This window comes from Lycorma delicatula, chromosome 12 (assembly GCF_047948215.1).
Source record: "Lycorma delicatula isolate Av1 chromosome 12, ASM4794821v1, whole genome shotgun sequence".
Lineage (NCBI taxonomy): Eukaryota > Metazoa > Arthropoda > Insecta > Hemiptera > Fulgoridae > Lycorma > Lycorma delicatula.
The window spans coordinates 3875764-3892420 of NC_134466.1; the positions used below are offsets into that span (position 1 = coordinate 3875764).

At 31.7% G+C, this 16657-nt stretch overlaps 1 protein-coding gene across 1 annotated transcript in view; it reads right to left on the reverse strand.

The window, feature by feature from the left end:
- The window catches only part of Hs6st (heparan sulfate 6-O-sulfotransferase), a 120107-nt gene that overhangs the window by 67374 nt on the left and 36076 nt on the right, over positions 1 to 16657 (reverse strand). Inside the window, exons 2-3 of the mRNA XM_075380020.1 lie at positions 11636 to 11851; positions 7026 to 7173 (exon numbers count right to left, since the gene is read on the reverse strand). Of these exons, the coding sequence (XP_075236135.1) occupies positions 7026 to 7173; positions 11636 to 11851 (364 nt within the window). The remainder of the gene's footprint in view (positions 1 to 7025; positions 7174 to 11635; positions 11852 to 16657) is intronic.

Genomic DNA, 16657 nt, shown 5'->3' on the forward strand with positions numbered 1-16657 from the left:
GGTAACACTGCGAGCGATCTGGCAATGCTGTGTCTATCGGTCTGTGCTAGTCCGGTTTGTTCATCCCTTCCACATGCTCAGTACGTGTTTCAACTCCGTTCAGCCAACACATTTTTGACAGCGTCATCAGTGAATTTGTGTTTTTGTTGTGCGTTACGAAAATGGAGCATCGGAATTTAGAGCGACGTTGTGCGATCAAGTTTTGTGTTAAACTTGGGGAATCTGCGAGTGTAACCTTTGAAAAGTTGAAACAGGCCTATGAGGAACATTACTTATCAAGAGCACAAGTTTTCCGTCGGCACAAATCATTTTCAGAAGGCCGAGATCACGTTGAAATCAACCTCGCTCAAGGAGACCTTTGACTTAAAAATCTGACGAAAACGTTGAGCCTATTAGGTTCTTGTGAGAACAGACCATCGTTTAACAATAAGCATGATGAGCGAACAGTTAAATTTGAACACTTTCACCATACTGATTTTTATAATTTTTATATTGTTAGAGAAATTAATTTTAATGGACGCATTTGTTTTTCCTATATAAATACCATCACAGTCATTAAATTTAATTTTATAAATTTCATACAGATTGTTTTTTTTATTATTAGTTTTGTGTATTTGTTTTTTAAATATTTTATTATGTGGTTAGGTCTGTTTAATATTTTTTAATATTAGGTCGGTTTAAATATTTCTTTGTATGTTTTAGTAATGTTTTCAGTGATATTATTAATGTATAATTTTTCACCCTTTTGTGTCTTATATATTGGCTATAAGGTAGTTATTTTTCATTTCTAATTTTAACCTCTATATGTTTTGTGATATTTATTAAATAATTTTACTGTTCTTAAAATTTAAATACTCTTATCTCATTATTTTCTACACTAAGTAGTTTATTTAATAGCATTTAAATATTATTTAACAATTCAGAGGAATAATATGAAGCTAAATATATTAATTAAATTTTGACAGACGATTTGGACATGTGAAAGGTTTGTGAGAAATTGGTGCTGAAAAACCTCACAACAGAACAGAAGGACGATCAAAGAAACGTGTGCATTGATCTTCTTGAGAGGATCGACAACGACCAAGAATTCTTCAATCGTGTGATCACACACAGGTGATGAATCCTGGATATTTGAGTACGATCCTGAAAGAAAGTGACAAAGTGAATAGCGGCACAATCCGTCATATCCTCGACTGAAAAAATGTCGAATGAGCAAATCAAACATCAAAACCGTGTCGATTTGCTTTTTTGACAGTATGGGGTATGGTGTATAAAGAATTATCCCTTCAGGACAAATTGTCAACGAAGTGTTTTACAAAGGTGTCCTTGAAAAGCTCAGGAAAAGTGATTTGCATGAGCCTAGACATTGCAAACAAGTCGATGCTTCATCATGACAATACCCCATGTCACACGGCCACTACCACCAGGAAATTTTGACCTCAAAACGTATTCCTATTGTTCCTCAACCCCCCTAATTCACCTGATTTGAGTCCTTGTGACTTTTCCTTGTCCCGAAATTGAAACATATCTTAAAATAATGTCATTTTGGAACAATGGAGAACATTCAAAAGACTGTGACCGACCAGTTAAAAGCCCTACCGGTTGAAGCCTTCCAGCGCTGCTACCAGGAGTGGGAACGAGTCCGCCGGTGTATAGCTGCCCAAGGGAACTACTTTGATAGGGATAATATTGTTGTTTGAAAAAATAAAAACTTTGGTAAGTAAAAAGGCAGTCTCATTACTTTTCTCACGCACCTCATAAAATTAAATATATTAGAAAAATATTAAATATATAAATACAAACAAAATTTCAATTTGATAAACCACCAGAGATGTTTGAGGGAGATGGTCTTATAAAAGGTGCAACAGATAGCAACACTTCTTGAAATTAATACACTATTTTGATTATCTTAGTATTTTTATTAAGCAATAACGGAATTATTTCAATCATGATTGAGAATGCACAATCCTGAGAAAGTACTTTCATGAAAAATTAAGGTAACAAATGTCTTATCTCAATATTCTGTACTAGATACTTTATTTAATATAATCTAAATACATATATTTGTTTAATATTATAGAAATATAAACCACCAAAACACAGTAATTAGATAAAGTAAATGTACCATCATATTAATTTTCAATAACCAGTTTTTAATTTTTAGTTTTATTAAAATAAATTATTAAAAGCATATATTTTAATGTAATAATATAGATTTAATACCAACTAAAGATTTAATATCAAATTGCACCTGGATACCATAAAAACCAGTAATTGGAAATTAATATGGTAAGTTTAATTTATCTAATTATTGTGTTCTTGTGGTTTATATTACATATAAAATTTTATTAACACAGTGGTCAATATGTTGATATATATATATATATATATATAAAACACAGTGGGCTAAAATCAGTTTCGCCTGCATACATATTTGAATTCCATAACACTCTGTAACAGGTGGGAAAATTTGGTTTTACAGTCGGTAGAAATCATCTGATATAATTACTATTCAATTGTAGTTCAGTTCATTTTTTAGTTCCCCATCTATATAGTTAAACTGCATAGGCTAATCAGCATTATACTGCATAACCCAGAGATTATACTAATTTGATGAAATTTTGCATGTCTTGACCAATTCCTCTACCAAAAAACACAATTTTTGTATTGAAAAATTCCAGAAGAACATATATTTTATGTGTAGAACCTGTATTTTTATTATTATTTAAAGACTGTACCGATTTATAAAAAAAAAAATTTATAGCAATGACTTATGAGTACAGGGCATTGATGCCATTCAATTTTGATCAAAATTGATCAAAGGGGAAGTAAAATACATTTTATTTTATGATCTTAAGAATGTTAGTATAGTTCAAACATTTACTCACAGCGTAGGTAAATTTTTCAAACATTTTAATACCTTCTTAGGTAGTTAAGACGCTTTCTGATCATATTTTGTCATGAATACAAGCCCCAAGAAGTTGTGGGGGTAAACATTTTTTTTTTCTTTTTTGCAATTTCTAAACTCAAAGCCATACTCTTGTAGTAATTAACCTTTTCAGATCATGTATCCATTAAACTGGCTATGTACGGCGTCAGTTTTAAAACGCTGTTACAAAATCATTTTATATGACATCTAAGTCGGTTATTTTCTTTTATATTCGCAAAGGAATCGGTTTTATTACACAATTTGAACGACGTTTACAATGTAAAATGTTTTATTTAGACTAGAAAGAATATGACCATTTTTTTCTCAGAAATGTGCTTGTGTGTGTGTCTGTGACTTGTGTATTATAATTGCTATGAGGATTACTGATTTATTTATTATTTCAAAAATAGCTTATTATATTAGCAACATATGGATGTATTGAAACACATAATAAATTATGATATAGGGCACACACAAAAAAAATAAGGAATTTGTGGTCATAAATACGTCACTTTTACTTGAGGTCTATAAATATTTTTTCTGACAACTGATATCGATAAACATGTAACGCATAACGATTCGTAATGAATAACACCATACAATAAAAATTGTTTTTTGTCAATCTGAATACCTATTTCAGTGGTGGGGATTTTTATAAAACGTACTATTCTGAATCTACTTTCACTTATACTAACATATATTACTAACTGTGTTATTCATCAACGGGTTTTTCATCATATTTTGCCCAATTTTCAACTGATTTGCTTGAAAGTGTTATTTTTAAAATCAGCAAACTATGTTTCATAAACACAAAGCAAAAAAAAAAAAATTCACTAATAAAAAACACGGTAGAAATGCGCAAATAAAATTCTGCAATTAAATTATTGTAATTTTTGTACAGTTTCAATTTTTTTTTTGTTACAGGCATAAAAAATATCCAATCGTAACGGTTTTTTTTTGTCAGAATCTAATAAATTCTTTAATATACTGTAATTTTTTCACAAGAGGGAAGCATAAGACTATGAAGGGAGTCAATCAGATACCAACATATTTTCGCTAAAATGTACTACAAATTGACTATTATAATAGTCATTTAAAAAGTCAATCTTCACTGTTTACACAATATCTCCCGATTTTAATTTCCTCAATTTATTTTTTCAAAACCACTACTATATTTAAACACCCCACATAAATAATTTTCAAAATACAATACAATAAAATTTAAATAATGTTATTAAACTATAATCTTATTTTTCTTTTTATTTATTTTTAATAAAAATGATTCTGTTTCTAGATATTTTCCAATCCTGAAATCTTATTAAAAATTATAATGCAGCAATTTTTGGTCACATTTAAGTCAGTTTTATTTTTAATTAGGTCAAATTTCTTAAAATCTTCTTTGTGTTCAGTCAATATTACTCAAAATAGATTTTTTAGAATTAAATTCTCAACAAATTTTATTAGATTATTGGCAACTTAACACCAGGGTTCCCACTGAATTTTAAGATTTGTTTTTCCTGGGTTTTACTGATCAATTTAGTAAAAATTTCCTGACTCTCTTAATGTTATGCTCCTGCAAAATATATATGTATATTTTTTTCCAGCCTCCACCATCACAATAGTTGCCAAACTCACTTTTTTTTTATTATTTATTATTACATTCATTTTTAAAGTTTATTTTTTAATTATTTTTTTACAATATACAATTAAAATTAGGCTATGTTTTGCTAAAATTTACAGGAACCAAATAGCAACAGTAATAATTGAAGAACATAAGAAAGAAGCCGTAATAAGAAATGGCATCCGACAAGGATGTTCCCTATCCTTGTTACTTTTCAATCTTTACTTGGGGAACTAGCAGTTAATGATGTTAAAGAGCAATTTAGATTCCGAGTAACAGTACAAGGTGAAAAGTTAAAGATGCTACCATTTGCTGATGATATAGTAATTCTAGCCGAGAATAAAAAGGATTTAGAAGAAACAATGAACGGAACGGATCAAATCTTATGCAAGAAATGCCGCATGAAAATAAACAAGAACAAAACAAAAGTAATGAAATGTAGTAGAAATAACATAGATGGGCCACTGAATGTGAAAACAGGAGAAGAAAAGATTATGGAGGTAGAAGAATATTGTTATTTGGGAAGTAGAATTACTAAAGTTGGACGAAGCAGGAGCGATATAAAATGCCGAATAGCAAAGGCGAAATGAACCTTCAGTCAGAATTATAATTTTTTTACATCAAAAATTAATTTAAATGTCAGGAAAAGATTTTTGAAAGTATATGTTTAAAGCGTCTCTTTATATGGAAGTGAAACTTGGACGATCGAAGTACCTGAAAAGAAAAGATTAGAAGCTTTTGAAATGCGGTGCTATAAGAGAATGTTAAAAATTAGATGGGTGGATAAAGTGACAAATGAAGTGATGTTGCGGCAAATAGATGAAGAAAGAAGCGTTTGGAAAAATATAGTTAAAAGAAGAGACAGACTTATAGGCCACATACTAAGGCATCCTGGAATAGTCGCTTTAATATTGGAAGGACAGGTAGAAGGGAAAAATTGTGTAGGCAGGCCACGTTTGGAATATGTAAAACAAATTGTTAGGGATGTAGGGTGTAGGGGGTATACCGAAATGAAACGACTACCACTAGATAAGAAATCTTGGAGAGCTGCATCAAACCAGTCAAATGACTGAAGACAAAAAAAAAGTTTTGTGATATAATTTTTAAGTAAATACATTGCAAAGTCCAAAAAAACAATAATTAATAAATTTCTTGCATAAAAATGAACATCATATTAATTACAAATAATGCAGATAACAAATAAAAATTAACTAAAGCAATTTTTAAAAATAACTGACTCGCACCTAAGATTGCTTAATACTTTTTCACAAAACTAACCTACATTACACTTAGCAAATTAAATAAAAAACTGATATTTAATAATTTGGTTTACATAAAAATGCTAATATACACAGATTTCAATTTAACAAAGACTATATGTGTGATCACAACTTAATGAAAATCACAAGAAGTAAAAGTAACACAAATAAGAAAAACTACAACATAATACCTTATTTTATACAGAAAACAAACATTATTAACATCTACTTGAAAAATATTTTGACATTATTACTCTAACATATATTAAATAAAAAAATAATAATAATAATATGAGATCTCATCACATATGTATTACGTACGAAAAAAACATAGGGCAACTTTTCTTCAATATTTTTAGGTTTCTAATGGTTTGTTCTTTTCTAAAAGTTTAATTTTGGCAGGTATCTGTTCTTCTTCCACCACAATTGTAGCTCTCAACTTTTTCATTTCTTCCACCAGTTTTTTTAATTTCTGCTTGCATTTTCCTTTTCAAGGATCTATTTTGTTCTTCTCGAGAGAAGTTTTTTCGTTTTTCTATAAGACATTCTTCATATTATCTTCTAGAGTTTCTCACTGCAGCGAGCAAATTTTCTATAATGAAAACATTCTACTTGCCCCCAGCATCTACAATCGCACAAAAACGTTTCGTCGATAACTTATTGTCTCTTCGTGTAAATTTGCCACAAGAGATTTGTTAATGGAAAAGCCACCTCTGAAAATACAATTCTCTGATATTATTTGCCATATTTCCTGATTTTTTTAAAAATTCCTGACTTTTTCTGCACGTGGGAACCATAAACAAAGCTACTGAACACCTATTAAAAATTATACTTGCGATATCGATCCTTTTTTAAACAATTTTCTAAAAAATTACTACAGAGTTTTGGGACCTGTTTTATTCAATTTTCAAGTTAATACCATATGAAACTAAATCGATCCATTAATTTACTTTCCAATGGCTGCATTTTATTTTTGGACCAGAAATCAGTGCAATTTCTAGCCAGCTGTAACTTAAAAATAGAATATGTTTATACGATAAACCAGACTCGTGTTTATAAAACTTTTTTTACATGTCCCTGACATTCGTCATGAAACAAACACCCTGTATAGATACAAGCTAATACTAATATGTATTACAAGCTATACAAATTCACAGATCCGATTTTATATTAAATAAAAAAGAAAATTCACAAATACGGTGAAATTGAAATTTACCTTTTGATGTTCAGTCAAAGCAAAAAAAGCCATAGAAGCGAGATTTCTTTTAGCACTGGCTAACATAACTCTATTTCTTTCAGTTGGATTCATGTACGATAAATTGTAGCAACCAACTAACGCTAGGTCAGCCAACATTCTTGTTTGTCTGAAACGCAACGATAAATATGTTTATAAATATTATCAAAAATATTTCACATGTTGATGCATCTTAGATATTTGAAGTAGCAATACATATTCAACGGTATATCAGTTTTTTTTTTTTTTAGAAAAACTCAATTTTAAACAGCATCAATTGTTACTTTTTGAAAAAATGTTTAAAAACAAATTTTGCACTCTACAGGGGATGCAAAATTTATCTTAATTAAAGGTACAAGAAGTATTGATAAGCCCACGCCAAATCTAGAGATGATGCTCACAGTAGATCATTGATCTCATTCTTTAGTTTCTTGCAAATCTGCTAGGAGCATACGCCAAATTTTAATCAGATGCAGTCATAATTTTGTTGTTGGTAGTCATTTGAGTAAATGAAGTATTGTGATTTGTGAAAAATGGTTGGGTAGTAACCAAACATCAGTTTTTAAAAGGCAAAAATTGCATAGAAAACTAAAGGTGAGCCAGATAAATAACATGGGTTTTTCAGTTTCACGATTAGAACAGTTTACAAGCGATTTGGTTATTTTTGGAATAATCACATGAGAACAATGTTGAACATTCTGAATAGCCTATTGAAATCACAACCGCAGAGAATATTGAAAAAAATCCATAATGTAGTAATGGAGGATAAAAAATTGAAAGCGGGCGAGCTCACTTAGATAATATCAAATGAACTGATGCATAAAATATTACAAAAATATTTATGAATGTAAAAACTTTCCACAGAGTGGATGCCATCATGTTTGTTCACAATCGATTAAAAACAAGAACAAGTAAACATTTTTAAGCAAGATTACATTGAAACAGCCAGCTGTTTCAATTTTGCAATGTAATTGAGAGGAATTTTTGCAAAATTTTATAACAGTTGACAAAACTTAGATACACTACTAAAAACCTAAAACCGAGGAACAATAAAACAAAAAGTTGGAGCCGGGGAATTCATGCAAAGAAAAAAATCATTCCAATAGTGGAAAAGATGCAGGCTACTGTCTTTTGTGATGTTTGTGCTATAATCTTTATCAACTTTCTGGAGAAGGGGGAAGAAAAACTGAGCAAATTATACATCTTTGCTGAATCATGTAAATAAATGAGGAGATAAAGGAAAAGCCAATCGCATTTGACGGTTCTTTTTTACTGAGACAATGCACACCGGCTCACTCATCTGCGATAACAGCAAGAATTGTTCAAATTACACAAAAAAATTCTATCGTAACTTCACCTACTCAACAGAATTAGCACCTTCAAACTATTACTTGTTTCTAAACATGAACCTGCTGGAAAGAGATGAAAGAGTTGCTGAACACATCTGTCTATTTTGAAGACTTTATAAATCATATGATAAGGATGGGAATAAAAAGTAGACTAAATGTATAGACTTGAAAGGAGATTACGTTGAACTTTTCTAAAAGAAACTATCTTCTTAGATTTTGTGCAGACTTATCAATAAACCCTTTGTAAATCCATAATAGATACGATGTACATACACATTATATGATACACATAAAAATAAATTAAATTATAATTAATGAAGAAATAAAATTTAATCCGGACATACTTGGCTTAGGAAAATGATAATTTTATTAAAATGATTCAGAAGCTTATAATTTTTTTTTTTTTTTTTAAATCATTTATCAATAAACCATAACATCTACAAAATACTTATCTTCAATGACCAAAGTAGTAAACATACAATTTTTTTTATTAAAAATTCCTTCATAAGAAGCACAGTTTGCAGCAGATTTATGATATTACTGGTTCTACATAGCATTATTACATCAAAAAATCAAGAGTACATATTAAAATTTTCCAAAATTGACAACATTACTCAATCTGAGAACTTTTAGATACCGAGAACTTCTGTGTAATTGTCTGAAACCTGCAACCTCAAGAAAAATACCATTCAGAGCGACCAGTATCTACATTGGGTCCCTCTGCTAATGTTTTTTTTTTTACTTCTGTACTCCTGCAGAACAATGCCGTGCTATTTGGTGTAAATCTCCCAACATCAAAACCAATTTAACTTAATTAGGGAATATGCAAGATTACAGACATATGTATGTACCATAACAATAAAATGGCTTTCAATTTTAAACCGTATTAATCTACCACGTACAAGAAAAAATAATGGTAAGTATTTATGCAGGATGAGGATTAGTATTAATAATAATGCCTTTTACTGACTTCTAATGAAATATCTTCCTAAAATAGGTTTGTGGCCTTCTCACAAATATTCATGGTTTTTCTTAATTGTAATCACTTTTAGATTTTAAAGAGTATTTTGCAAGGAAATGTACAAGCATGATATTGGAATCTTCCTGGATAGTACTCATGGCAACTGTATACTGTACAGAACACTGGAAGCCATTATACTTCCAAGCCTATTCTATAGTTTGAATGGCATCATAATGTGGACATGCTCAGTATAGACATACAATTTTTTATAACCTTGTTTTATTATTACTCCCCTATGTGATCGGCGATAAATTTTAACAATACCCTCCATAAAATTTAATGAATAAATGAGAGGCCTTTAAATGTAGAAGTTACTGAGACTCTTGAGATGCTTAATGAGGCTTTTAAAGAAGATTCATTAGAATGAAAACAGATTTTTGAATGATTATCCTAAGATACCATCCACAAACGAAACACCAGAAAGAGTGAAAAAAAAAGAAAAGATTTCAAAGACCATCCATTAGGACTACCGCCCGCAATGATCCATAAATTATGTGACAGATGGAATTGGTTATGGGACTTGCCCAGAAATATTAACTGAAAATTTAAATATTTGTTGTCTTGCAGCAAAATCTGTCTTTCAGTTCTTGTTACTTGATCAAAAGCTGCTTGGCCAGGAAATGAAAGTTTGGTTACAAAGAAAAATGACGCAGAAACAAACAGTCGAAGAGCTGACAATCACTAAGCCTGAAGAAGGGGAAGGATCAAAAGTAAAATACATGCTTGTCATGTTCTTCAACATCTAAGTCCATAGACAATTTTTTTTTGGTGTGTAATGATAAATCTTCATAATTATTATAATGATTTGAAGTACATTAAGCGAGATGCGCCAAAAAGGATTGGAATTGTTGGAAAAACTGAATCGCATTAAAATACAGCCACACATACCTCTCTTAAAATGACAAATTTGTTATATATAAGAAAAAAAAACACAAGGTTAGGATCACAGAGAGGGGTAGAGTTCCTTGTGCCTATTTTTTTTCCTCAGAGTTAGATTAAAGGGGAAAGGCCACCACTTTGATACCATAGATGGCATAAAAGAAATATTCACAGGTAATGAATGATAAACGATTTCTCTAAAAAAGAGATTTTGAGGTGATGCTTTAGAGAGGTGGAAAAACCTGACTGAAATTAATGTAAATGTTTCCAGGAAGATTACTTTGAGGGGTATAATGACTATTTGTAAAAAAAAAAAAAACAAAATTGGTACCTACGTATTAACGCCGCCGCAGGTTATGTTGACTTCGTGTATATCTAAATCGTACTTCGTGTTAAATCGTATGTATATCAAAATAACCTAAATAAATATAACCTACACTCGCTAACCTCTTACAACATTAAATATGCATAATATATACAACTTATTAACATTATAGCACCGAAATCCAATTAATGTTAATCCACCGAAATCCAATTAACTACTTTGTTTTTAAATAAAGCTGTAGCTGCGGTGGCATTAATATGTTAAGTACCGTAAGTTGTATATATTATGTATATTTAATGTTAATTACAAGAGGTTAGCAAGCAAAGCGAGCGTAGGTTATATTTAGTTGGGTTATTTTGATACAGTACATGAAGTCAACATAAACTGCGGTGGCGTTAAGTACCAAAAATGTAAGCAAATTAGTAATTTTAGGGTTTAGTCTGGGAACTTTCCAATACTCAATACTACCTCAAATTATACTCTCTCTCTTTTTCCTGTTTAGCCTCCGGTAACTACCGTTTAGATAATTCTTCAGAGGATGAATGAGGATGATATGTATGAGTGTAAATGAAGTGTAGTCTTGTACATTCTCAGTTCGACCGTTCCTGAGATGTGTGGTTAATTGAAACCCAACCACCAAAGAACACCGGTATCCACGATCTAGTATTCAAATCCGTGTAAAAATAACTGGCTTTACTAGGACTTGAACGCTGTAACTCCCGACTTTCCAAATCAGCTGATTTGGGAAGACGCGTTAACCACTAGACCAACCCGATGGGTCACCTCAAATTATACTAATTCAATGAAAACTTTAAATAAATCTTACACATAATGTTATTAACTCAATCAATACGCATATTCATTCAAAATCCAACATTATCTAAAAATAATAACAAACAAAATTTTTAAATCATTATAAACACAAAATTAGAGTCTGACAACTGAAAACAATGAACTGTGTTAAATTAAGAAAAAAAAAAGTTTAATAAATAATGGAGGAAATAACAACACAACTCACCGATTAGCAGCCAAATTGAAAGGGCACGCAGCAAACTGATCTAATGTGACGCCTTCCCAAGAATTACCATTATAGCAATGCGGCAATTCTTGTTCAGTTGCGACTCGCCCGCCACACCAATGTCTTGAATTACGCCAAGTAGCACCTCGTTGTACATGTCTAAATTCTGATAAATACCTACTAATTGGCTCTCTCAGTAATGTTATATAAAAATACCTAAATAGAAAAAACAAAAAAAAAAAAAAACATTAATAGATCACTATTCAGATAGCTGTGGACTGCAAACAGTGTAATGAATAAATAACAGTAAAATGCATTTTAAAAAACCAACAAAAAAAGTATAGCAGACCCGTTGTAACAAGGGGCTTTTTCCTCAACTTACAGCCGTATATCTACTACCTTATACAAGCGCCTTGCTATAACTGCTCGGCTGTACTTCCCCATCTATGTAACTATGGCTACTGAAAGCTCTACCCTCAACCGATTAATAATTAGAAGGAAGATTAAGTGTAACTTTAAGGATGTAAGAATGAAAATTATGTAAAAAAAATTACTTCAAACTTTTTATGTAAAATTCTAAGATATAGTCCTTAACTCTCCAACCTTTTTACCGACTGTAACCGACATACATTAAACGGCATCTGACATGTATTCAGAAGTCATCAAACAAAATTTCAAAAAATTGATTAATCCAGTCAGATATCAAGAAAAACAACTGAAGAAATACAAAAAAAATTGTGCTTTTATCTCTACTTCTGAATGAAATTCCCAAATACATAATCAAAGTGATACTTTTAGTACAGAAAATGGCAAAAAGAAAATGCTTTTTGCCCTCATGTTTGACAAAAGAGCAACTTAGTTATCTAACGGGATTAAATTATGAGAAAAATTCAGCTATCCTTTCGATAAAACTTTGACATACAAGAGCCGAAATATCTACATTTTGACTGTGACCAAAATTAAATCGCATCAATCACCCGCATACAGGTATCATATATCAAATCGGTTCATCCAGAATCAAGAAAAAGATAGATCAGGCAAAATAAATCCTTCTGGAATTTTTCAATCCCAAAATATATTTTTTTGTTGAGATCAAGAAATATAAAAAAAATACTGCTATGTAAAATCTTATGTATTAGCACATTTTCCATTATATAGTAAATATCCATGAAAGTAACATAAAATTGTACAATAAGAAGAAAAACAATTTACTATTCATTAAATAAAGATCCAGGAATCCACGATTTGATAACTAATATTATTTGAAAACTACTCAACACAATAACACACTGGTACTACAAAAAGAAGTTTAACATTAAATTAAATATATACCATAGCTAAATCGTTTTAAATAGATCTATAATTTATATTTAAAACAAAACGCTGTGTAAACATAATAAAACACTTTCTCATGTACTGAATACTGAAACAATGTGCCGAGTCATACAGAAACTGATCTTTTTTTTATTACACAAGCCATTTTTCATGGTATTAAACAACACTCTGACAGCGAATACTTTTTAATGGAGCACCAACATATGACATACTTCAAAGAAAATACTAGGGTCGTTAGGGAAATTTCTTGTCCTAAAACAGAGATGGTACAAGTATGACCAAATGACAGTTATGGTATTTGTTAAGTATGTTTCTTTAGACGGCGTGCTGTCAAGTTTCAGACATATGCAATTAGTTTGTTCGTTTGTGGCGATCGAGTAAAGTAAACAAGTACTGGCATTTTTCTGAAAAACTGATAATCGAATTTAGAGCTGAAAGTACTTTGTTTTGGAAGATTTAACTTTGATAAGATTTCATTTTAAAGGATTCTTCCCCCTTCATTTTTCACATTAAAATAATGGGCCTCTGAAATTAATCAAGATGATGAATACTTAGGCGCCCAAAAACCACTACGACATACAAAATCCTCAAAACAATTTACAATGCCATATTAAATAGTCACCGATAGGAGGTACACGAGCCGGCATATCTCCAATGTCCAAATGGCAAACACCTCGATAGACCATGTCCAATACATTTTACATGATTTTTTGGGTATGAAAAAGATTTCCACACGACGGGTGTTAACGTTTCTTAACGATCTATCAAACACTTCTCGTGAAGGTTTTTTTTTTGTCTTCAGTCCTTTGACTGGTTTGATGCAGCTCTCCAAGATTCCCTATCTAGTGCTAGTCGTTTCATTTCAGTATACCCTCTACATCCTACATCCCTAACAATTTGTTTTCCATATTCCAAACGTGGCCTGCCTACACAATTTTTCCCTTCTACCTGTCCTTCCAATATTAAAGCGACTATTCCAGGATGCCTTAGTATGTGGCCTATAAGTCTGTCTCTTCTTTTAACTATATTTTTCAAAATGCTTGTTTCTTCATCTATTTGCCGCAATACCTCCTCATTTGTCACTTTATCCACCCGTCTGATTTTTAACATTCTCCTATAGCACCGCATTTCAAAAGCTTCTAACCTTTTCTTCTCAGATACTCCGATCGACCAAGTTTCACTTCCATATAAAGCGACACTCCAAACATACACTTTCAATAATCTTTTCCTGACATTTAAATTAAATTTTGATGTAAACAACTTATATTTCTTACTGAAGGCTCGTTTAGCTTGTGCTATTCGGCATTTTATATCGCTCCTGCTTCGTCCATCTTTAGTAATTCTACTTCCCAAATAACAAAATTCTTCTACCTCCATAATCTTTTCTCCTCCTATTTTCACATTCAGTGGTTCATGTTTGTTATTTCTACTACATTTCATTACTTTTGTTTTGTTCTTGTTTATTTTCATGCGATAGTTCTTGCGTAGGACTTCATCTATGCCGTTCATTGTTTCTTCTAAATCCTTTTTATTCTTGGCTAGAATTACTATATCATCAGCAAATCGTAGCATCTTTATCTTTTCACCTTGTACTGTTACTCCGAATCTAAATTGTTCTTTAACATCATTAACTGCTAGTTCCGTGGAGGTTTAAGTTTACTTAAACGTGAATTCGTTGAGTTTTTCAATGTTTAATAACATGAAACACGGATTCACCATTACAAACCAGAGACCAAACATTGGCCGGGAGCAGATGAAAGTGTGCCAAAGAGAGCAAATTTTCATTTTTTGGTGTAGCGCTCATAAACTACATGGAAAACGGCAGGACCCATTACCGGGAAGTATAATGTTTCACTGCTGGATTGACAGTCAGGAAAAAATCCACATCTGGCCAAAAAAAAACAAAAAACCAGCTCTTTTACCACAACAATGTGCCTGCACACTCGGTTCTAATTGTTGCTGCAAAACTCCACGACATATGTTTTGAAGTGCTTCCAACTGCGTCGAATTTATTTCCCGTGATTATTCCCTCTTTCTAAACCTGAAGAAATTCTTACCGGATGAAAATTCACTTTAAACGATGGTGTTAAAGCTGGGACAACCTTTTGTTTCAACTTTTGTTATTTTGCGGAGTTCAAAAAATTGCATTTACTGAGGGTAATAACAAGTCAAAAAGAAGTTGATCTAAACGTATCGAACTGCAGTTGAAAAATAAAAAGATTTTCTGAAAAATCGTATGTTTTCTTTGCCAAAAATTTTCCCAACGACCCTCGTACACATAAGCATATTAAATATTTAATAGTGAAGTAAAGCTTAAATTTTATTAAAGCACTTAGAAGCAAAATAGTATGTTTTAATGCTGTTACCGACGAAAATGATTGTGATCTAATAAAATACTGAAAAATTTCACTTTGTGGGCAACATAAACACTACCGTTATCATTAATAGGAATTCTATCCGGATCTACCTGAGAAGCACAAGAGAATGGTTTTTACAAATGTTTGACGGTAGATTGTTACAATCCATCCGGTGAATAATTGTTTGAACCGCTAACTTTAGAATTTTCAAATACTTTTGAATAATTATCTTTACACACTGATACGACTGTTTCATCTGGAAAAATAAGAAAAGCAAGGGCCAAAGGATATTCCCATTTCATCTTCCACATCCTACATCTTGAAGCGAGGACCTACATTTACATACATATTCTTATCGATGATGAAATTCCAATCCCGTTAATGGGGTCCTCGGCCATTAATGCGCTGGCAATTATGCTACTCTGCAAGATCACCTCCGAGTTAGAAAGTTTTGTTCTCTTTGGGTGCTTCAAAACTTGACCAACTATCATGGTGCTATGAAATTTGAAAATGGGAAATCTCCCTATTTGAACAGTATTGTGAAAGGTGACCAAAACTTCGCTGTATTGTTATTACGTCCCGACCCGGGCTCAAAGCAAAGTGTGGGTGTTCGAAGAACAGGATACTCCAGTGGCTATTCAAAAAAACAGATCGGTGAAGAAGAGAATGGTGGACATATTTTTAGTGCGACAGAAGTATCAGAGCAAGTCGTGTTGAAAACTCAGAAGGCAGTTACAGGGAAGTGAAATGCCGATGAATGCCCGCCTAGAGTTGTCAAAGTACAAACTTTCGCCCAAACTCAAGGACGGAAAAACGGTTTCTTTACCGCAATAACGCAATAAGTATTTAGCCAAACTGGAATAAAACTATCAGATCACCTCCCCTACAGTCCTGACCGGCTTCATGCGACTGTGCTGTTCCCCCAGGTGAAGAACAGACCGAAAGGGAGACATTTTATGAGCGATGATGACCTCCTAAAAGCTTAGGATGACGATTGTGTACACATTTCCGACAGAATACGGTAGGGTTGAAGACTGTTTACGAGTGATGAAGAAATATAAAATATATAGTTTTTTTTTAAGTTATAAAAAAAGAAATACAGTTGTATCGCACACCTTTCCTAGTGCCCTTCGTATAAGTTAAGATTTTATTAATTAAACATCATTTTAAAACAATATAAAAATATATTATTATGCTGTATATAAAAATGTACAAAAGTAAAAACCAAAAGTCGAAAAAAAAGCTGACAACACATTTATAGGACTTTCCGGTTATGTAGCTATTTATAAAATATAATTAATAAATTAATGACGTACTGAAAAAATCCCGC